Genomic DNA, 22,285 nt, shown 5'->3' on the forward strand with positions numbered 1-22,285 from the left:
TCTAGTTCCTGTCAGAACTCTAGCTGCAGCATTCTGAATTAACTGAAGGCCTTTCAGGGAACTTTTAGGACAACCTGATAATAATGAATTACAATAGCCCAGCCTAGAGGAAATAAATGCATGAATTAGTTTTTCAGCATCACTCTGAGACAAGACCTTTCTAATTTTAGAGATATTGCGCAAACGCAAAAAAGCAGTCCTACATATTTGTTTAATATGCGCACTGAATGACATATCCTGATCAAAAATGACTCCAAGATTTCTCACAGTATTACGAGAGGTCAGGGTAATGCCACCCAGAGTAAGGATCTGGTTAGACACCATGTTTCTAAGATTTGTGGGGCCAAGTACAATAACTTCAGTTTTATCTGAATTTAAAAGCAGGAAATTAGAGGTCATCCATGTCTTTATGTCTGTAAGACAATCCTGCAGTTTAGCTAATTGGTGTGTGTCCTCTGGCTTCATGGATAGATAAAGCTGGGTATCATCTGCGTAACAATGAAAATTTAAGCAATGCTGTCTAATAATACTGCCTAAGGGAAGCATGTATAAAGTGAATAAAATTGATCCAAGCACAGAACCTTGTGGAACTCCATAATTAACCTTAGTCTGTGAAGAAGCTTCCCCATTTACATGAACAAATTGTAATCTATTAGATAAATATGATTCAAACAGCCATTGGAATGGCCATCAATGGCCATTCCAGAACGTTGTACTTGTTCCTCTGCATGAATGCCTTAGTAGATTTTGAGCAGTGTTTAGGGTCAATGTCTGGTTGAAAGATCCAGCACCACCGCAACTTTGTCACTGATTCATGAACATTGTTCTCAAGAATCTGCTGATATTGACTGGAATCCATGTGAGCCTCAACTTTAACAAGATTCCCAGTACCTGCACTGGCCACACAGCCACGCAGCATGATGGAACCACCTCCAAATTTTACTGTAGGTAGCAAGTGTTTTTCTTGGAATGCTGTGTTCTTTTTCTGCCATGCATACCGTCCCTTGTTATGTCCAAATAACTCAATTTTACTTTCATCAGTCCACAACACCTTATTCCAAAATGAAGCTGGCTTGTCCAAATGTGCGTTAGCATACCTCAAGTGACTCTGTAGCGTGTATGCGGGAACAGCTTCCTCTGCATTACAGCATCACACAGCATCTCTTTGTGCAAAGTGCACTGTATAGTTGAACGATACACAGAGACACAATCTGCAGCAAGATCATGTTGTAGGTCTCTGGAGCAGGTCTGTGAGTTGACTATGACTGTTCTCGCCACCCTTCACTTCAGCTTATCTGAGATTTTTCTTGGCCGGCCACTTCGGGCCTTAACTAGTACTGTGCCTGCTGTGTTCCATTTCCTCAGTATGCTTCTCATAGTGGAAAGTGACAACTAAAATCTCTGAAATAGCTTTTTGTATCTTTCCCTAAACCATGATGTTCCACAGTCTGTTTTCACGTCATCTGCGAGGTGTTTAGAGGCTCCCATGTTGCCACTCACTAGAGATGCAAAGAGTGGAAACATTTGCAAATGGCCACCTTAAATACCCTTTCTCATGATTGGATTCACCTGTGTAAGGAGGTCAAGGGTCAATGAGCTTACCAAACCAAATTTGTGCTCCAATAATTAGTGCTAAATGTATTCAAATCAATAAAATGACAAGTGTGCCCAAATTTATGCACCTGCATAATTTTGTTTAAATAATTACTTACTAATTACACTTTCTTGTTTGGCTGAAAGGAGCTTCTCTGTCATGATTGGGGACCTTTCCTCATCAACTGCTCCTCTGTGCTGTGGAGTGCCGCAGGGATCTGTCCTTGGGCCGATTCTATTTTCTTTGTACATTCTGCCATTGGGGTCAATTATAACCCAGCACAATTTGTCCTTTCATTGTTATGCAGATGATCTGCAAATCTATCTGCCTGTGAGGACTAATGGGAGTGATGCTTTGTCATCATTATTTAATTGTATTCGTGATGTAAAGCAGTGGCTGTCCCGAAACTTCCTTTACCTGAATGATGGTAAAACTGAGATCATGGTGTTTGAGCGCACTGGCATACCAAATGTGGTAACACCAAATTTTGGTGCTTTGGCTAACTATGTAAAACCAGCTGTCAAGAATTTGGGAGTGATATTTGACAGCTGTTGAGGTTTGATCAACAGATAAATTCTGTTGTCAAAGCTAGTTTTTTCCAACTTCGCCTCTTGGCTAAAATAAAGCACTTTCTCAGTAGACGTGATCTTGAGACGGCCATTCATGCTTTCATCAGCTCCAGACTTGATTATTGTAATGCACTTTATGCGGGCATTAATCAGTCGTCTCTTGTGCGTCTCCAGTTGGTGCAGAATGCTGCTGCTCGTCTTTTGACTAACACTTCTAGACGTGAGCATATTGCGCCCATCCTATACTCACTCCACTGGCTTCCAGTTCGTTTTAGAATTGATTTTAAAATTTTAATGTTTGTTTTTAAAGCTATTTATGGCCTTGCACCTCCCTACTTGTCTGAAATTTTAACTTTGCGCACCTACAGTAGGACGTTAAGGGCGTCTGGCCAGCTTTACTTAGATGTTCCAAGGTCAAGATATAAACGCTGGGGTGATCATGCTTTCGCGGTAGCTGGCCCCAGACTGTGGAATGAGCTACCTCTTGAGTTACGTACTATTCCTGACCTAGCACTTTTTAAATCTAAGTTAAAGACTTATTTATTTAAACTGGCTTTTAACACTTAGTGGGGAGGTGACATGTTCTGTTATTTTTATGTTCTTTTTTTTTTATGTGTTGTTTTAAAATTTTATTTTATATGTGTTTTATTTTGTAAATTTGTGTTTTTAATGTTAAGCACTTTGGACACCAGTCGATGCTGTAAAGCGCTTTATAAATAAATGTTGATTGATTGACTGACTTTCTGTAAACACTAGAAGCTTAATTTTACTTCTCAGATATCAGTGTGTTTGTCTGCTATATGATACATTTAACTGAAATTTCTGATCCAGACAACCAATGATTTATAAAGGAAAATCATGATAATTATCAGGGGTGCCCAAATTTTTAAATACGACTTTAAGTATTCACAGCCTTTGCCATGAAGCTCAAAATTGAGCTTACGTGCATCCTGTTTCCACTGAACATCCCTGAGATGTTTCTATAGCTTAATTGGAGTCCACCTGAGGTAAATTCAGTTGATTGGACATGATTTGGAAAGGCACATACCTGTTTACATATAAGGTCCCACAGCTGACAGTGCATGTCAGAGCACAAACCAAGCATGAAGTCAAAGGAATTGTCTGTAGACCTTTGAGACAGGATTGTCTTGAGGGACAAATCTAGGGAAGGGTACAGAAACATTTGTGCTTCTTTGAAGGTCGCAATAAGAACAGTGGCCTCCATCATTCGTAAATAGAAGAAGTTCAGATCCACCAGGACTCTTCCTAGAGCTGGCCGCCCATCTAAACTGGCGATTGGGGTGAAGGGCCTTAGTCAGGGAGGTGAGCAAGAACCCGATGGTCACTCTGTAAGAGCTCCAGCATTCCTCTGTGGAGAGAGGTGAACCTTGCAGAAAGACAACCATCTCTGCAGCAGTCCACCAATCAGGCCTGTATGGTAGCATGGCCAGACAGAAGCCAGTCCTTAGTAAAAGGCCCATGGCAGCCCAGACAAAGATTGAACTCTTTGGCGTGAATGCCAGGCATCATGATTGGAGGAAACCAGGCACCATCCCTACAATGAAGCATGATGGTGACAGCATCATGCTGTGGGGATGTTTTTCAGTGGCAGGAACTGGGAGACTTGTTAGCAATCAGGGAAAGATGATGAATGCCGCAATGAATAGAGACATCCTGGATGAAAACCTGCTCCAGAGAGCTCTTGACTTCAGAATAGGGATGGGCACTGATGAGATTTTATCAATATTGATTCTGCTTATCATTCCATTTCTTAATTGATTATTTCTCAATACCGCCTGTAAATTTTCTGTGTACTAAAAGTAGACTTTACAGGTTTTCTATGTCAACAACATTTTACTGAGTCTTAAAGTAAATAAATATGAAATTGGTCACTGGATTCTAGATCGCTGGACATAAATAAAATCTGTACATGGTCCCTGGATCCTAGATATCTGGAATATAAATAGAAATAAAATCTGAGGTTTTTGTGAAAAGCAATTCCTTTCAGGTATTAATAAAAAAATTTAACTCCATAGCCCCTGAACTGTGGTCTCACAAACGCCTGCGCTGCACGTCAAGATCAATGCAGTTCATAAACAATAGAAGTCGTCTCAATTTGGGGGTTGGTTTTGGTCGCCTGTAGTTTGCTGTCTGTATTACAACGTTTGGAAAGAGGTGTCATTTGATTTAAAATGCAATTCGCTTTGAAGTTATTAATTCTGACTGAAATCCAGCTTTCTAACCTTACTCGGCAGAAAGCTGCACAGCGTTTGGAGCTGTGCAGTTAGTCCCACAGAACAGAGGATTATTACCTTTATTATTTTCTTTACATGACGGACAGTAACTTCAGTTTGTCAACCGGCGAAGTGGGTCCAGCTCACGCCAGAGAACCATCATGTGTGCTGCCCCATGGACAATTCAATAAGGAACGAATAAAAACTCTGGTGTGGAATGGAGGATGATTCTCCTTTCTTGCCAGTAGCATGACAAGAGTCCCAGTTAGTGACTTTAATCAGCACAAAGGTAAGTCACGAAATCTTTAAATGGCTTTGAGGGGGGTTAATGAAGAAATTGCAGACTCGCTGCTTGCGATGTGACCCGCTGCTTTGCAGCTTCTCAGAAACAACGGGTCCACAAACAACATAGAGAAATTATCATTTTCCCGATACACACCCTCAACAACAAAGGAGGCTCTGGCGTAAAATGAACTTAAGAACCAATAAGTGAATCGTGAAGCAAAAAAGCTATTGATGTCAGTGGATCAAATCATTTCTTATCTATTTTTAACAGGAACTGGTTTTTGATACCCGGCCCTACTACAGACTGGAGGACGGACGGTTCATCTTTCAGCGGGACAATGACCCTAAGCACGCGACCTCGATATCAAAGAAGTGGCTTCAGGACAATTCTGTAAATGTCTTTGAGTGGCCCAGCCAGAGCCCAGAGCTGAATCTGACTGAACATTTCTGGAGAGATCTGAAAATGGCTGTGCACCGACACTCCCCATCCAACCTGATGGAGTTTGAGAGGTGCTGCAAAGAGGAATGGACAAAACTGTCCAAAGATAGGTGCACCAAGCTTGTGGCATCATATTCAAGAAGACCTGAGGCTGTAATTACTGCCAAAGGTGCATCAACAAAGTAATGAGCAAAGGGTGTGAATAGTTATGTACACGTGATTTCTTAGTTTTTATTTTTAAGAAATTTGCTAAAGTTACAAGAAAAAAACAAACACTTTTTTCGTGTTGTCATTATGGGGTGTTGTGAGTAGAATTTTGAGGGGGAAAATGAATTTACCCAATTTTGGAACAACGCTGTAACGTAACAAAATGTGGAAAAGGTGAAGCGCTGTGAATACTTTCCGGATGCACCGTATGGAGCTATTTCAAGGATTTTGAGCTTTAATCACTTTTTAAACACACTGCTATTATTTTGAACACAATTATAAGCAGTGGTGGGCATAGCTAACCAAAAAGTTAGCTTCGATAACCGTTAATCCGCTAACTTAAAAGTTACCTTTTATAAAGCTAAACTGATAAACCCCTAAAAAATTTAGTGTAAGTTCCAGATAAAAGCTAACCCGATAACTTTTAGCATTGATTTCAGTACACTGGCAACTACTGACACAACAACGAACCAGCTCTTCTGTCTCAGATCAGCCTTCTTTCAGCAAAAAAGACCTGGTGACCATAAAGAAAGGAAAGAAAAGAGCAAAAGGAAGGGTGAGGAGGGGATCATTTCTCTTCACGGCATAAAGATTCCCCAGCATATCACACAAGTCATGCACAGGCAGATAGTTTTCACTTATGGTTAAAATTTTAAACAAACTAATTAAGTGGTGTTCAGTTGTTGGACTTCTGTGCTAGTCACAGTTTGTCCATCATGAACACCATGTTCAAGCACAAGGGTGTCCATAAGTGCACGTGGCACCAGGACACCCTGAGCCGGAGGTCAATGATCGACTTTGTAGTCGTATCATCTGACCTCCGGCCACGTGTCTCGGACACTCGAGTGAAGAGAGGGGCAGAGCTGTCGACTGATCACCACCTGGTGGTGAGTTGGATCCGCTGGGAGGGTAGGAAGCCGGTAAGACCTGGCAGGTCCAAGCGTATTGTGATGGTCTGCTGGGAACGACTGGCGGAACCCTCTGTCAGCGAGGTCTTCAACTCCCACCTCCGGGAGAGCTTCTCCTAGATCCCGGGGGAGGCTGGAGACATGGAGTCCGAGTGGACCATGTTCTCCACCTCCATTGTCGATGCGGCTGCTCGTAGCTGTGGTCGCAAGGTCTCTGGTGCCTGTTGCGGCGGCAATCCCCGAACCTGGTGGTGGACACCGGAAGTAAGGGATGCCATCAAGCTGAAGAAGGAGTCTTACTTATCTTTGTTGGTAGGTGGGACCCCAGAGGCAGCTGACAGGTACCGGCAGTCCAAGCGTGCCGCAGCCCGTGCGGTCGCAGAGGCAAAAACTCGGGTCTGTGAGGAGTTCGGGGAGGCTATGGAGGAGGACTATCGGTCGGCCTCGAAGAGATTCTGGTAAACCGTCCGACGCCTCAGGAGGCGGAAGCAGCTCTCCACCAGCACTGTTTACGGTGCAGGTGGGGAGCTGTTGACCCTGACTGGGGATGTTGTCGGGCGGTGGAAGGAGTACTTCGAGGATCTCCTCAATCCCATCGTCACGTCTTCCGAAGAGGAAGCAGAGACTGGGGACTCGGAGGCAGACTCATCCATTACCCAGGCCGAAGTCACCGAGGTGGTTAGAAAGCTCCTCTGTGGCAAGGCTCCTGGGGTGGATGAAATCCGTCCTGAGTACCTTAAGTCTCTGGATGTTGTGGGGCTGTCTTGGCTGACACGCCTCTGCAACATCGCGTGGCGATCGGGGACAGTGCCTCTGGATTGGCAGACCGGGGTGGTGGTCCCTCTGTTTAAGAAGGGGGACCGGAGGGTGTGTTCCAACTATAGGGGGATCACACTCCTCAGCCTCCCCGGTAAGGTCTATTCCAGAGTACTGGAGAGGAGAATTCGAACCTCGGATTCAGGAGGAGCAGTGTGGTTTTCATCCTGGTCGCGGCACACTGGCCCAGCTCTACACGCTCCATCGGGTGCTCGAGGCTTCATGGGAGTTTGCCCAACCAGTCCACATGTGCTTTGTGGATCTGGAGAAGGCATTCGACCGTGTCCCTCGGCACACCCTGCGGGGAGTGCTCCGGGAGTACGGGGTCCTTTGCTAAGGGCTATCTGGTCCCTGTACGACTGCAGCAGGAGCTTGGTTCGCATTGCCGGTAGTAAGTCAAACCTGTTTCCAGTGCACGCTGGCCTCCGCCAGGGCTGCCTTTTGTCACCGGTTCTGTTCATTATTTTTATGGACAGAATTTCTAGGTGCAGCCAGGGTGTAGAGGGGGTCTGGTCTGGGAACCACAGAATCTCGTCTCTGCTGTTTGCGGACGATGTGGTTCTGTTGGCTTCGTCAAATCAGGACCTTCAGCGTGCACTGGGGCGGTTTGCAGCAGAGTGTGAAGTGTCCGGGATGAAAATCAGCACCTCCAAATCCGAGGCCATGGTTCTCGACCGGAAAAAGGTGCTTTGCACTCTTCAGGAGTGGAGTATCCTTGCCTCAAGTGGAGGAGTTTAAGTATCTCGGGGTCTTGTTCAAGAGTGAGGGACGGATGGAGCGTGAGATCGATAGACGGATCGGTGCAGCATCTGCAGTGATGCAGTCGCTGTATCGGACCGTCGTGGTGAAGAGAGAGCTGAGTAGGGGGGCAAAGCTCTCGATTTACCGATCGATCTACGTTCCGATCCTCACCTATGGTCATGAGATTTGGCTCATGACCGAAAGAACGAGATCGCGAGTACAAGCGGCCGAAATGAGTTTCCTCCGCAGGGTGGCAGGGCACTCCCTTAGAGATAGGGTGAGGAGCTCTGTCACTCGGGAGGAGCTCGGAGTCGAGCCGCTGCTCCTCCACATCAAAATGAGTCAGTTGAGGTGGCTCGGGCATCTTTTCCGGATGCCCCCTGGACGCCTCGCTGGAGAGGTGTTCCGGGCATGTCACCCTGGGAGGAGGCCCCTGGGAAGACCCAGGACACGCTGGAGGGACTACATCTCTCGGCTGGCTTGGGAACGCCTTGGGGTTCCCCCGGAGGAGCTGGAGGAGGTGTGTGTGGATCGGGAGGTCTGGGCGGCTTTGCTTGAACTGCTGCCCCCGCGACCCGACTCCGGATAAAGCGGAAGAAAATGGATGGATGGATGGATGGATGGATAATTCTGGACAAGTTATTGAAATTCATGTCATGTTTGTTGTTTTACAAAGTGAAAATATCAGCTATATGTTTTAGTTTTAAAGTAATCCACTAATTTTGAAGGTTTTAGCGTTTAGACACACAGGCCACAATGCATTATGGGTAAATTAGTTTCCTGACATGAGTGGTTGGTTGGTTGGTATAACACACAACTTACTGAAACGTGGTGGGTTTTACAAATAAATCAGTATTTGTAAATACAGTGAGGAAAATAAGTATTTGAACACCCTGCGATTTTGCAAGTTCTCCCACTTAGAAATCATGGAGGGGTCTGAAATTTTCATCTTCAAAATCGCAGGGTGTTCAAATACTTATTTTCCTCACTGTATGTCTTTTTTTTTTTTCATTTGTAAAAAAAAAAAAAAAAAAGGCAATTTGAAAACTGAAAATTTGGTTTGTTTAGTGGATTCAGCACTTTTAGCAAATGTGTGGCAGCAAATGCACACTGCCATCTATGGCAGTGTTCATGGCTGTCCTTTCATGGCTGTCTGCTACAAAACATGTAACAGGCAGGCACTAAAATCTTTGATTTCAGACTTCACAAATGTTTTTAACTGTTAAGCTTTATTCACTATGCCTGCAAAAATATGTTAGCGGTCTAAAAATTATAGGAACTAAATTTATCGGAAGCTAATTGGTCCACTGATGGTTTTCAAAGTTATCTGAAAAGCTAATCCCCTAACGAAAACATTAGCTTCGATGATTAGCGGTTAGCAGATTAGCGGACTGTGCCCACCGGCTGTAAGCAATGAGACAAAATTTGACATCCTGTAACACTGACCTTTAACCAATTTTTCTCAAAATCAGAAACAGTCCACCACATTTAGCTTTAATCACATCAGATATGCTGATTTCCCTCACATGCATACACACAAAACTATATTCCCACACGGGTGTAACCAACCACAACATCACAATGTGTACCAAATCCAAATTTGTACCTTCTGAGTTGAGCGTGATGAGTGTAACATTTTGGGTATTTTGTGCACTGCTGGAGTTGCCTCCATTGGAAACGGTGTCACTGGCATCTGATCCACTATCTTGGTCTTCCTGACTCTCCTCAGGGCCGGGCACCTTTACTAGGATTGTGTTTTGCCGCCTCTTGTTCACTGTGCTGAAAAACACAAATACGGTTTGTAAGAGAGCAGCACTATTTTTTTCAAATAACAAATGCCTCCTTATATGATGAATTCAGGTTCTGCAAAGCCTGATATTCTATGGACAGACATGAAACACAAGAATAGAACAAGAGACTGTAATGTTTTGTGGAGATGGTCCTTGTTGAGGATGCCATAATGAAAGGACAAGATTGGACTCATCACAACAAAATATAAAGCCAAAATTCACTCAACAAAAATATAAACGCAACACTTTTGGTTTTGCTCCCATTTTGTATGAGATGAACTTAAGACTGACCACAATAAAAGGCCACTCTGAAAGGTGCAGTTTTGTTTCATGGGGGGGGATACCAGTCAGCATCTGGTGTGACCACCATTTGCCTCATGCAGTGCAATACATCTCCTTTGCATCATACGTGAAGAGAACACCTCTCCAACGTGCCAAACGCCAGCGAATGTGAGCATTTGCCCACTCAAGTCGGTTACGACGACGAACTGGAGTCAGATGGAGACCCCGATGAGGACGACGAGCATGCAGATGAGCTTTCTGACAGTTTGTGCAGAAATTCTTTGGTTATGCAAACCGATTGTTTCAGCAGCTGTCCGAGTGGCTGGTCTCAGACGATCTTGGAGGTGAACATGCTGGATGTGGAGGTCCTGGGCTGGTGTGGTTACACGTGGTCTGCGGTTGTGAGGCTGGTTGGATGTACTGCCAAATTCTCTGAAACACCATTGGAGACGGCTTATGGTAGAGAAATGAACATTCAATACACGAGCAACAGCTCTGGTTGACATTCCTGCTGTCAGCATGCCAATTGCACACTCCCTCAAATCTTGCGACATCTGTGGCATTGTGCTGTGTGATAAAACTGCACCTTTCAGAGTGGCCTTTTATTGTGGGCAGTCTAAGGCACACCTGTGCACTAATCATGGTGTCTAATCAGCATCTTGGTATGGCACACCTGTGAGGTGAGATGGATTATCTCAGCAAAGGAGAAGTGCTCACTATCACAGATTTAGACTGGTTTGTGAACAATATTTGAGGGAAATGGTGATATTGTGTATGTGGAAAAAGTTTTAGATCTTTGAGTTCATCTCATACAAAATGGGAGCAAAACCAAAAGTGTTGCATTTATATTTTTGTTGAGTATAATTTAAGGGACAAATTCAGGGAGGAAAAAATGAAAATGCTGTGAAAAACCAAGAATTTCACTGAAAGTTTTATTCTACAGGGAAATATCAGTAACACTGCATCACTGCACATATTCAAATGGTCACTACATAATTAGTTTAATCATTCATCATAATTAGTTTAATCATTCATGGACTTTATTCTTAGAATTACATAAACAGGTGATAATGTTTGTCTTGAGTAAAAGGCAATGACCCTAACTGCCCGGTCACACGGCACTTAATGAAGAGCAATGAAGCCCAAACAAAACAAGAAATCTGGACTTTCGTTGGTATCGTTTAACCTTCGCGCAGCTTTGTTCCTGCAGCTGGCCTTTCGTCAGGATTTTTAAACTGTTGAAAAAATTTGAAGGAATGCCACTGAAAACCTCAATTTGTCCGTATTTCGTTTTGCTGTAGTTCTTTATGGTTTCTTATTGTTTTCTAAGTTTTTGTAACGTTAGCGTTTAGTTTGACTTCGTTCACCCAGCTGAATGTTTTCACACAATAGAAAAGCTGGTTTGTGAATGCTTTAGTGGAAAAGTTGCAGCTCCTCCGCAGCGGTGCTGGTGTGTGCAGTGTGGGGCTTGTGCCGCTGTGTGTGATGTGGCGAGTGCTGCCGTGGTCATGCCATGGTGCTGGCCGGCCAGGGAGAATTTGTCGGCCTCTCCGCCAGCGCACAGCAGTCCGTGATCGTGGTGTTGGCCAGTGCTGTGTGCACATGAGGAGAGAGTTGCCGCACAAAAAGTCCGGCTGGAGCTGCAGAATTCTGTCCATGAACTCTGAATGGCTTGTTGTTCTACAGCTCGTGCAGAGAGAAGAGCCTGCTAGCCCCGTGAGCGTCTGACAGTTCAAAGTTTTGAGGAAGTGATACTTGATCACTGCATATTTGTTCGCAGCGGGGGTGCTTTGCAGGAACGCTATCAGCCTCGTTTGTTTCCATGTAGCTGCCGAGTTCCAACTTGATCATTTTGATGGCTGTGTATCTGTTAGCAGCAGGGGGGCTTTGCGGGATCTTGATCAGCCTCGTTTGTTTCCATGGAGCTGACGGCCAACACGATCGTTGATGGCTGTGTATTTCAGAAACACCGGGGACACCAGTGTTTTGGGAAAAAAAAGGCAGAGAGACAGTGTGTCTACGTCACACACACACCCCCCCCCCCCGCCCCCCCAACACACACACCCCATCTTGTATGCGCGCATTTCGGTGTACAGACGGCGATTACAGTTTTGGTATTTGAGAGTAAAAATGAGCTGTCTTATGAATGTTGAATAAGCACTTCAGGTTTTTTTTTTTTTTTTTTTTTTTTAAATTGGAGAAAGACGGAGCGCGCAGCGTGTCGTCAGAGTCTCAACCAGTGAGGATTCTGACGATGAAGGAGATGATCCCTCTTTTGTTCTGAACGAGGAACCAGAGCAGGTGGATCCACCGACGTGCCCACAGATCTCCACAGTGGGTCAGATCATGCGCTTCTGTTTGCAGTTTCTCCAGGACTCAGGTACTATGAGCTCCGTCCCAGCGATGAGTCCTGGAACGCAGAGATGCAGACACACACTGCTCCAGCTGTGGCCCCAAGCACGTTTCGTTTAAAGCGTCGAGATCAACATTAGCTTTGGTTTCATTTTGTTCCATTTTCGTCCCTTTTGTGCTCTCAATTCACAGGCTATTTGGTGATAAAGCTTGTTTGTCCACCTTTTCTCAACAATTTATGACTTTTTTGCTTTTTTACCTTTGTTCGGGAATCGTTGTATGCCATGTGACCGGGCCTTAACAAGTGACTGAATTTGCTTCTTTATTTGATGAATAAAGATGGAATCAACTCATACATCATGTTACAGTTACACAAATACAATTTAAAACCTATTTTTAAAAAATCCAGAGTGGACTGGGAAGACTAGCAGCAACACAAAAGGACCTTTGTCCAATCACAAATTAAAAAAAATTAAAAGCAAACATTTATCAGTTACTCTGTGGGTGGAGACTGTGGGTCTTTCCATCTCTTATTTGAAATGGTTAACAATTATCCTGATGGGAAAAAAATAAATAAATGTAGACAGACAAAAACTAGCCAAGGTTTGCACAAGTATGACTTTTCCCATGATGCGCACATATCCATAAACTCTGGGAAGAGTTGACATGATAAATTCAAGCATGTTTAATAGACTGGGATCAAATTGATAAAGATTTGCCAAATACAGTTCTTAAAATAATAAATACTCAGATGTTGGTCACACTTTTGTAAGGATTTCTTTTTTGGCTTCAAACAAAAACAGTTCATGTAAGCAACTCACTTGCTGAGCAAGTTCTCTAGTGGATTGTCCTCTTGGCCAGAACCCTTTGGTTGGTCACTGCTAACTATCACATTGGTTTGTGGAACAACACTGAGGATGAAGACCAAAACATAGCAATAAACTGTCACATTCCTGCATATCCTTGCTTTATACTGCACAGTATGTAATAACATTAAGTAATGTAGTTTTCCTAGCAGCTAAATTTATAATACAGGCCTGCAATACAAATATATAAAATAATGTCCTCTCAAGAGCCCACATAAAAATGCATACAAATTGGCCATTTCACTAGGAATGCCTCTTCAACCTCCTAATAATGCAGACATTTAATCAGCCAATCACATGGTGGAAATTCAATACCGTCAAGTGGACTGGCTGAAGTTCAAACCAAGCATCAGGTTGGGTGACAAAGGTGATCAAAATGACTTTGAACATGGCATGGTTGATGGCGCCAGGATGTTTTGAGTATTTTAGAAATTGCTGATTTACTGTAATTTTCTTGCACAACCAACTCAAGGGTCTACAGATAATGGTCCAAAAAGGAAGACTTAAGCAACAAGCGTTGTGTCTAGGAGAAAAAGCATTTTTGACAGCAAAGGTTAGAAAAAGAAAAGAATGGACAGACTGGTTTCAGCTGACAGAAAGGCAACAGTATCTCAAACACATATTTCAATTAAGGCATACACAACAAGATATCTGAATGTGCAACATGTTAAACCTTGAAGTAGATGGGCTACAGTGGCAGAACAAAGCATTTATGTCTGCTAGGAGCAAGAAACTGAGGCTGCAGTGAGCATGGACATCCCAAAATTAGACAATAGAAGATTATATAAACACTGCCTGGTCTGTGAGACTTGATTTCTGCTGCAACACAGAAAGGATTGGGTGAGCACGCTCAATATAGACCAAATGTCCATCATTAGCAAACATGACCAAAATCTCTGATGAATGTTTCCAGCACTTTGTTGAATCTAATGCAATGACGACTTGAGCAAATTAAGGTTGGGGTAGACAAAATAGAGTCATAGTGTGTATAAAGTTGGTCGACAATATGCAGACCAGTGAACCATCTGAAAAACACTGCAGGTCACATGACTGTTTTGCAGTTTAAAAAAATGGCATTATGCAGTATGCATGATAAAAGACCGATGGAACATCCATTTTCGAGACATAGCTCTGATGTAAAAAGTCAGACAGTGAGCAGGAAACAATTTTCAAACTGTCAGTCATGAGAATGCAACAGAATGGGTCAGTGGCAATCATATAAATTGTCAAGTGCAGATGTGAAGGAAAAAAAAGCTAGCTCGGCAAATCAGGACAGCTTTGTGCAGCTTGATTTTTTTCATTATATTCCATGAAAGTGTTTTTCAAAGGCTGAAGTTACTTCAGAAAAGAATTTTAAGTTTTGTTTTTTGTTTTGTTTTTTTACCTACTGACTGCCGTTTTTGCAGAATGTGAAATACACTCACCGGCCACTTCATTAGGTACACCCAGTGGTAGGCACAGATAACCAAAAAATTAACTTCGATAACAGATGATCAGATAACTGAAAAGTTATCTTTGATAAAGTTCAAATGATAAACCACCCAAAAATGTATCGGAAGTTACAGATAACCGATAAATTCCAGTATTGTCTCCGGTACACTTGCAACTAATAACAAGCTTATTTTGAGTTGATCGCTTCTGTAGCATCAAAAGCGTCAACAGACCGAAACAATGAGTCAGCACTTCTGTCTTTGAGTGTCCTGCCCCCTGCTGGAAGCTCTAGTTTACTACATGGTTGACAGCACAAACGCAGCTGAGAGAAGCCACAAAGCTCAACTCTCTACTCAATCACAACGCTGCCGTCAGGCCGAGGTCTTGGAAAATACGGCAATGCTGACTTATGGTTTGGTGTAAATAAAATGAATACTGATAGAATAACTCCATTAATGTCAATTCTGTCATTTGTGCAAAGTTAAGATATAACATATATCTTTTAATGTTGAATAATGCACTAATTCTGAAGTTTTGTAACAGACAGATGGCATTCTGGGTAAAATGTGCCTCCGCTAACACTGATTGGTTATGTAAACCAACACGTTAATGTGAGGTGTGTCATGTGTTGGTGTTTACAGATAAATGTGGTTTTGTAAAACATGCCAAAAAACAAAACAAAAAAAAAAACGTCTGATATAACCGGTGTCAAAATAAATAGAACACTGCCATGATCTACTAGTGCCAGTGCGAGTTTTGGCCCTTTTTCAGTTGATTTTTCATTGGTAGGAGAATTTTTGGGATTGCACGGAGTTTCAGGTTAATCACGCATCCTGCAACGTTTAGCATACATGGAGTAACGAGCTGTGTTTAGCATCTCACGACCACCTCTCACACTATGCCTGTGCAAACATCGCAGACCTGTCTTGTAATTTTTTTTTGCTTTGTTTTAAACTTTGATGTCTTCCATCGAGAATTTCTGTAAATTAAGTTTGGAAAAAAAAAAAGCTTCTGTTTATGTTTTGCTTCTGGAAAAACGAGTCTGATGTGTGGTTTTTGACAGTACAATGTGTGTGAGAACATAAATCGTGCGCTCTGAACTTTTACACCGTGCGGTTCTGTGGTACGGTTTGAGTTGGAACCGAGTACAGTGATTGAAAATATCAGCCCAGCTTCAGTTTGAATACTGCCATGAACACTAGATGGCAGTAGAGACTTGCCAAAACAAAATTCCAGATAATCTGTGTCTGCTGCTACTCTGCTACATTTAAGATGCACGGAATTTAATAAACGCCAACAGAATAACGTCTATAAACCCAGAGAATATATTCACAAGAGTTTTAGGCACTAGAGTTTAATGCTGTTGTCTGTGGAGCCTGATCAGAGTGTCTCAAATGCATTTTTTCATGTTGTGAACGTACTGAGATTATCCTATACCCATAATGCACCTGGACACAGTATGTCCACACTAAAACCTTAAAAATTAGCCCATTACTTTAAAACTAAAACATATATCTGATATTTTCACTTTATAAAAAATCAGCCGTGACATTAATTTAAATAACTTGTCTGAAATTAGTTTGGTTAAAATTTGAACCATAAGTTAAAAATGTATGCCTCTGGATGATCTGGGTGATATTGCCGTTGTATCAGTATGGAGTTAAAAGAAATGAGTTTTTTGTGACCAGTTCTCCTTCGCCTGCAGAGGATAGAGCGTTTTTTTTCTAGAAGCAGCTCTTCTCTTTTTGCAGAGGGTAGAACTACACATCAGCTACAAAACATTTAACAGGTAGGTGCTCAACTGATTTTAAATTTTACAAGTTTGTAGCTGTTCAGCTTTGTTTACCACGTTAACGGTCTAAAAATTATCGGACAAAAAATTATCGGAAGATAATTAGTCCGATAATGGTTTTCAAAGTTATCGGAAAAGATACTCCGATAATGAAATATTATCTTCGATAATTATCGGTTATCGGATTATCGGAACTGTGCCCACCACGGGGTACACCTGTTCAATTGTTTGTTAACACAAATCAGCCAGTGACATGGCAGCAGCTCAGTGAACAACCCCTGGCAAAAATTATGGAATCACTGGCCTCGGAGGATGTTCATTCAGTTGTTTAATTTTGTAGAAAAAAAGCAGATCACAGACATGACACAAAACTAAAGTCATTTCAAATGGCTACTTTCATTTTTTATTTTTTTTATTAGGAGGTAAGGCACAGGAACTGATGTCAAAATTATAATGATCAGATCACATCTGCAATGCAGCTGTCAATAAGCACAATCAGTATAGTAGAAATACTGTGCATCACACTGAATGAAAAATAATGCATATGATAATCTGCCTCCTAAGGTTTTCTGTTTGAACAGGAACTGGAACATGAAAAGGCAAAACAAGCGAAGTAAAAAAATAAATAAATAAATAAAATAAAAATAATAATAACAATCAAGAAATTATGAGAATACTAAAAATATTTTTAACAGGGAGGGAGAGGAGGAGAGGGGGTACATCATTCATGAGAGAAAGAGTTGAGAGCGAAAGAATGTTAAAAAGGGAAGCCATTTGTTATAAAATTTATTAGAGTTACCTTTCACTGAATATCTAATCTTCTCCAGCTTTAAAAAAGACATGGTGTCATTGAGCCACTGAGCACTAGAGGGCGCTTTAGTTGACTTCCAGTGAAGAAGAAGATGCCGTCTTGCCAATAGAGAAGTGAAAGCTAAAATATCTAATTGGTTAAAGGTAAACCTGGTATGGTCTTCTGGGAGCCCGAATATGGCGACATGGGGTGATACGAGGTCTGTTAGAAAAGTATCCGACCTTATTATTTTTTTTAAAAACCATATGGATTTGAATCACGTGTGATTACATCAGACATGCTTGAACCCTCATGGGCATGCAAGAGTTTTTTCACGCCTGTCGGTTACGTCATTCGCCTGTGGGCAGTCTTTGAGTGAGGAGTGGCCCACCCTCTCTGCGATTTTTTCATTGTTTAGGAATGGCTCAGAGACTGCTGCTTTGTTTGATCAAAATCATTTCAAAAACTGTAAGGCACAACTGAGTGGACACCATTCGATTAATTCAGCTGGTTTTCGGTAAAAATTTTAACGGCTGATGAGACATTTTAGTCTGTAAGTGTCGCTTTAAGGATGGCCCACGGCGCCTGATGGCGATCTGCGCTCCGAGGCGGCGGCGTCTCTCCGTTTCAAGCTGAAAACTTCCACATTTCAGGCTCTGTTCACCCAGGTTGTCGTCAGAGAACAGAGAAGTTTCAGAAGAAGTTGGCATGAGGAGTTTATGCGGACATTCCACTGTTAAAGGAGATTTTATAATGAAAGAACGTGCGGGCAGATTCGCATGTCGGGCTGGACCCGACCGCGGGGGGTCGCGACAGGAAAAACACCTCTGTTGGAAACCTTAACGGACAAGTTGGAACATGCCCAGCTGTTAAACAATTTCTTAGATACTCACTTGTTGAAAGCCATCAAAAGCCGCCTGAATTTTACAAATGGTTTTCAACACGGAGGTGTTTTTCCTGTCGCGGCGCAGACGGATTTGCGGCGTCATCACGGAACCGACTCGGCGAATTTGCCCGCACGTTCTTTCATTACAAAATTTCCTTTAACAGTGGAATGTCCGCATAAACTCCTCATGCCGACTTCTTCTGAAACCTCTCTGTTCTCTGACGATGTCCTGGGTGAACAGAGCCTTAAATTAGGAAGTTCTCAGCTCGAAACAGCCAGACGGACGCCACCTCCGACCGCGCCGCGCCAATCCGCTTTGTGAGCTGTCCTTAAAGCGAAAGAAACTCCACAACCTCTCATCAGCCGTTAAACTTTTCACCGAAAACCAGCAGAATTTCTTGAATAGTGTCCACTCGGATATCCCTCACAGGCCCTGAAAAAATTTTGATAAAGCAACGCGCGCCGTCTCCAGCAGCGTCTCAGACAAAGGATTTCAGCCGAGAAGGCTGGACCAGTGCTCACTCAAAGCCTGCCCACAGGCGAATGACGTCACCAACACGTGTGAAAAAACTCACGCATGCGCACGAGGGTTCAAGCATGTCTGGTGTAATCGCACGTGATTCAAATCCATATAGTTTTTTTTTTTATAAAACTGTCGGTTTCTTTTCTAATAGACCTCATATTTTTATGGTCTTTGAAAATATTTTTGACATGGTATCAAAGTAGTTCTGCCAGAAGCGAGACAGCAAGGAACAGGAGTAAAACATATGAGTTAAATTGCAAAATGGAGCTTGACATCTGTCGCAACTGTCAGTGACAGTGGAATAGATTTGTGAGAGTCAAGCTTTGGAATAATGGACTCTGAACAGTACTTTAAACTGTATAAGGGTGAGACGAGCACAAGCTGAGCTTGTATAAATTTTTTTTTAAGAGCAATGTCCCACCAGTTATCTTCCAAATTCAAGCCCAGTTCTTGTTCCCACGCAGCCTTGACTTTGGTGACTGGTGTGCAATCAAAGGACAAAATCTGATTATAAACTTTAGATATGAGTGACTTCTGGAGTGGGTCATGGCTTAGAAGATCTTCCCAGTGTAGACTTGGTGGTATTGAGGGAAAATCTGGAAACAAGTCCTTAGCACATTGTCTAATTTGAAAATAACGAAAAAGATGAGATGGTGGAAGATTAAATTCTACTGAGAGATCTGAGAAGCTGCGAAAAATACCATCCTTGTAAAGATCTTTAAAACGTTTCAATCCTTTGTTGTGCCAAGCAAAAAAGGTTGAATCTGTAATCGCAGGTTGAAATAAATGATTCCTTAATAGAGGAGTTAAAATAGAGGTAGACTTGAATTTGAAATGCCTCCTAAATTGATACCAAATTTTGAGTGTGGAATGAACCACTTGGTTATTTGTAAAGCCGGAGAGACTGGATGGAATAGAAGAGGTAAGCAAAGCGATAAGGGAGGATGAATCACAAGACTGTGCCTCTAAATTGCACCATGGCAAATCTATTGATCTGAACCAAAATGAGGTCTTGTGAATATGTGCAGCCCAATAATATAATTGGAAATTTGGAAGAGACAATCCGCCATTGAATTTACATCTCTGAAGTGTGGATTTGCGGATCCTGGGTACCTTTCCACCCCATAAGAAGTGAGAAATAGTTTGATCAATTGTATTAAAGAACTGTTTAGGCAAAAAAAAGTGGGAGACAGTGGAATAAAAATAAAAACTTGGGCAAGATGTTCATTTTGACTGCATTAATTCTTCCAATTAAAGAAAGAGGTAAGCGCCCCCATCTTTGGAAATCAGATTTAACTTTAGACATTAAAGGCAAGAAGTTGGCAGAAAAAAGGGAATTTAATGTTCTGGTTACATTGATCCCTAGATACCTAAAGCCAGACATGCTCAATTTAAAGGGAATATCAGATTGTTTGAGTTGTAATGCTGAAGTGTTAATAGGATAGCATTCAGTTTTAGAGATATTCACCTTGCAGCCTGAAAATGATCCAAATCTCCGAAAAACAGATAAAATTTCTGGAATGGATAGAACGGGATCAGAGACATATAACAATAAATCAACGGCATAGAGTGATAGCTTAAACTCTGTGCCCAGTCGAGTAATCCCAGTAAAAATGGAGGACAAGCGCAAAAAGACTGACAAAGGCTCTATGGCTATTGCAAACAATAGGGGAGATAAAGGACACCCCTGTCTGGTGCCACAGGCAAGAGAGAAAAAATTTGATTGGATATTATTGGTGGAAATATTAGCTTGTGGAGATGTGTAAAGGAGACGGATCCACGACATGAACCCGTCACCCAGCTCAAATTTCTTTAGAACAGGGAACAAGTAGTCCCATTCAACCCTGTCAAACGCTTTTTCAGCGTCAACTGAGATCTGCAGCCAGTACATTCTGAGTGCCGGTCCCAAGCCCGGATAAATGAGGAGGGTTGCGTCAGGAAGGGCATCCGGCGTAAAACAAGCCAACCCAACTATGCAGACTCAGAATCGAATTCCCATACCGGATCGGTCGCGGCCCGGGTTAACAACGTCCGCCACCGGTGCTATTGCCCAACAGGGTGCCGGTGGAAATTGGGCTACTGCTGGGCGAAGACGACAAAGAAGAGGAGGAAAACGTTGCCACGAACAGCGGGAGAAGAAGAAAACTAGAAGGGTGGAAATGAAAGTGGGGACTTTGAATGTTGGTAGTATGACTGGTAAAGGGAGAGAGCTGGCTGATATGATGGAGAGGAGAAAGGTAGACATATTGTGTGTGCAAGAGACCAAGTGGAAGGGAAGTAAGAGCAGGAGCATCGGCGGTGGGTACAAGTTGTTGTACCATGGTGAGGACAGGAAGAGAAATGGTGTTGGGGTCATTTTAAAGGAAGAGTATGTTAAAAGTGTGTTGGAGGTTAAGCGAGTGTCTGACAGGGTGATGAGTGTGAAGTTGGAAATTGAAGGGGTGATGATGAATATCATCAGTGCATATGCCCCACAGGTAGGTTGTGAGATGAAGGAGAAAGAAGATTTCTGGAGTGTGTTAGATGAGGTGGTGGAGAGTGTGCCCAAGCATGAAAGAGTGGTGAGAGGAGCAGACTTCAATGGGCATGTTGGTGAAGGGAACAGAGGTGATGAGGAAGTAATGGGTAGATATGGTATGAAGGATAGGAATGGGGAAGGACAGATGGTAGTTGATTTCGCAAAAAGGATGGAAATGGCTGTGGTGAATACCTACTTTAAGAAAAGGGAGGAGCAGCCACAGCATGAAGTTATGGGAAAGAGTAGTAGAAGCTAGGCTTAGAAAACAGGTGAAGATCTGTGAGCAGCAATATGGTTTCATGCCGAGAAAGTGCACTACAGATGCAATGTTTGCTCTGAGAATACTGTTGGAAAAGTACAGAGAAGGACAGAAAGAGTTACATTGTGTGTTTGTGGACTTAGAAAAAGCTTATGATAGAGTGCCAAGAGAAGAGTTGTGGCATTGTATGAGGAAGTCTGGAGTGGCAGAGAAGTATGTTAGGGTAGTGCAGGACATGTACAAGAATAGTGTGACAGCGGTGAGATGCGCAGTCGGAATGACAGACTCATTCAAGGTGGAGGTGGGATTACACCAAGGATCAGCTCTGAGTCCTTTCTTGTTTGCAGTGGTGATGGACAGGTTGACAGATGAGATCAGACAGGAGTCCCCATGGACTATGACGTTTGCAGATGACATTGTGATCTGTAGTGAGAGTAGAGAGCAAGTTGAGTCTAGTCTGGAGAAGTGGAGATATGCTTTGGAGAAAAGGGGAATGAAAGTCAGTAGAAGCAAGACTGAGTACATGTGTGTGAATGAGAGGGAGCCCAGTGGAATAGTGCAGTTACAAGGAGTAGAAGTGGTGAAAGTAGATGAGTTTAAATATTTGGGGTCAACTGTTCAAAGTAATGGAGAGTGTGGTAGAGAGGTGAAGAAGAGAGTGCAGGCAGGGTGGAGTGGGTGGAGAAAGGTGGCAGGAGTGATTTGTGACTGAAGAATATCAGCAAGAGTGAAGGGGAAAGTTTACAAAACAGTAGTGAGACCAGCTATGTTGTATGGTTTAGAGACAGTGGCACTAACAAAAGACAGGAGGCAGAGCTGGAGGTGGCAGAGCTGAAGATGTTGAGATTCTCTTTGGGAGTGACAAGAATGGACAAGATTAGGAATGAACATATCAGAGGGACAGCTCAGGTGGGACGATTTGGAGACAAAGTCAGAGAGGCGAGATTGAGATGGTTTGGATATGTGCAGAGGAGGGACCCAGGGTATATAGGGAGAAGGATGC

The 22,285-nt window shown here is 42.8% G+C and overlaps 1 protein-coding gene across 2 annotated transcripts in view; it reads right to left on the reverse strand.

Moving 5' to 3' along the window:
- The window catches only part of banp (BTG3 associated nuclear protein), a 162,430-nt gene that overhangs the window by 127,617 nt on the left and 12,528 nt on the right, over nt 1–22,285 (reverse strand). For both annotated transcript variants that reach the window (XM_034176811.1, XM_034176810.1), the window contains exons 5-6: nt 13,039–13,128; nt 9,400–9,572 (exon numbers count right to left, since the gene is read on the reverse strand). In XM_034176811.1, coding sequence (XP_034032702.1) covers nt 9,400–9,572; nt 13,039–13,128 — 263 coding nt within the window. The remainder of the gene's footprint in view (nt 1–9,399; nt 9,573–13,038; nt 13,129–22,285) is intronic.

This window comes from Thalassophryne amazonica, chromosome 8 (assembly GCF_902500255.1).
Source record: "Thalassophryne amazonica chromosome 8, fThaAma1.1, whole genome shotgun sequence".
NCBI classification, from domain to species: Eukaryota; Metazoa; Chordata; class Actinopteri; order Batrachoidiformes; family Batrachoididae; genus Thalassophryne; species Thalassophryne amazonica.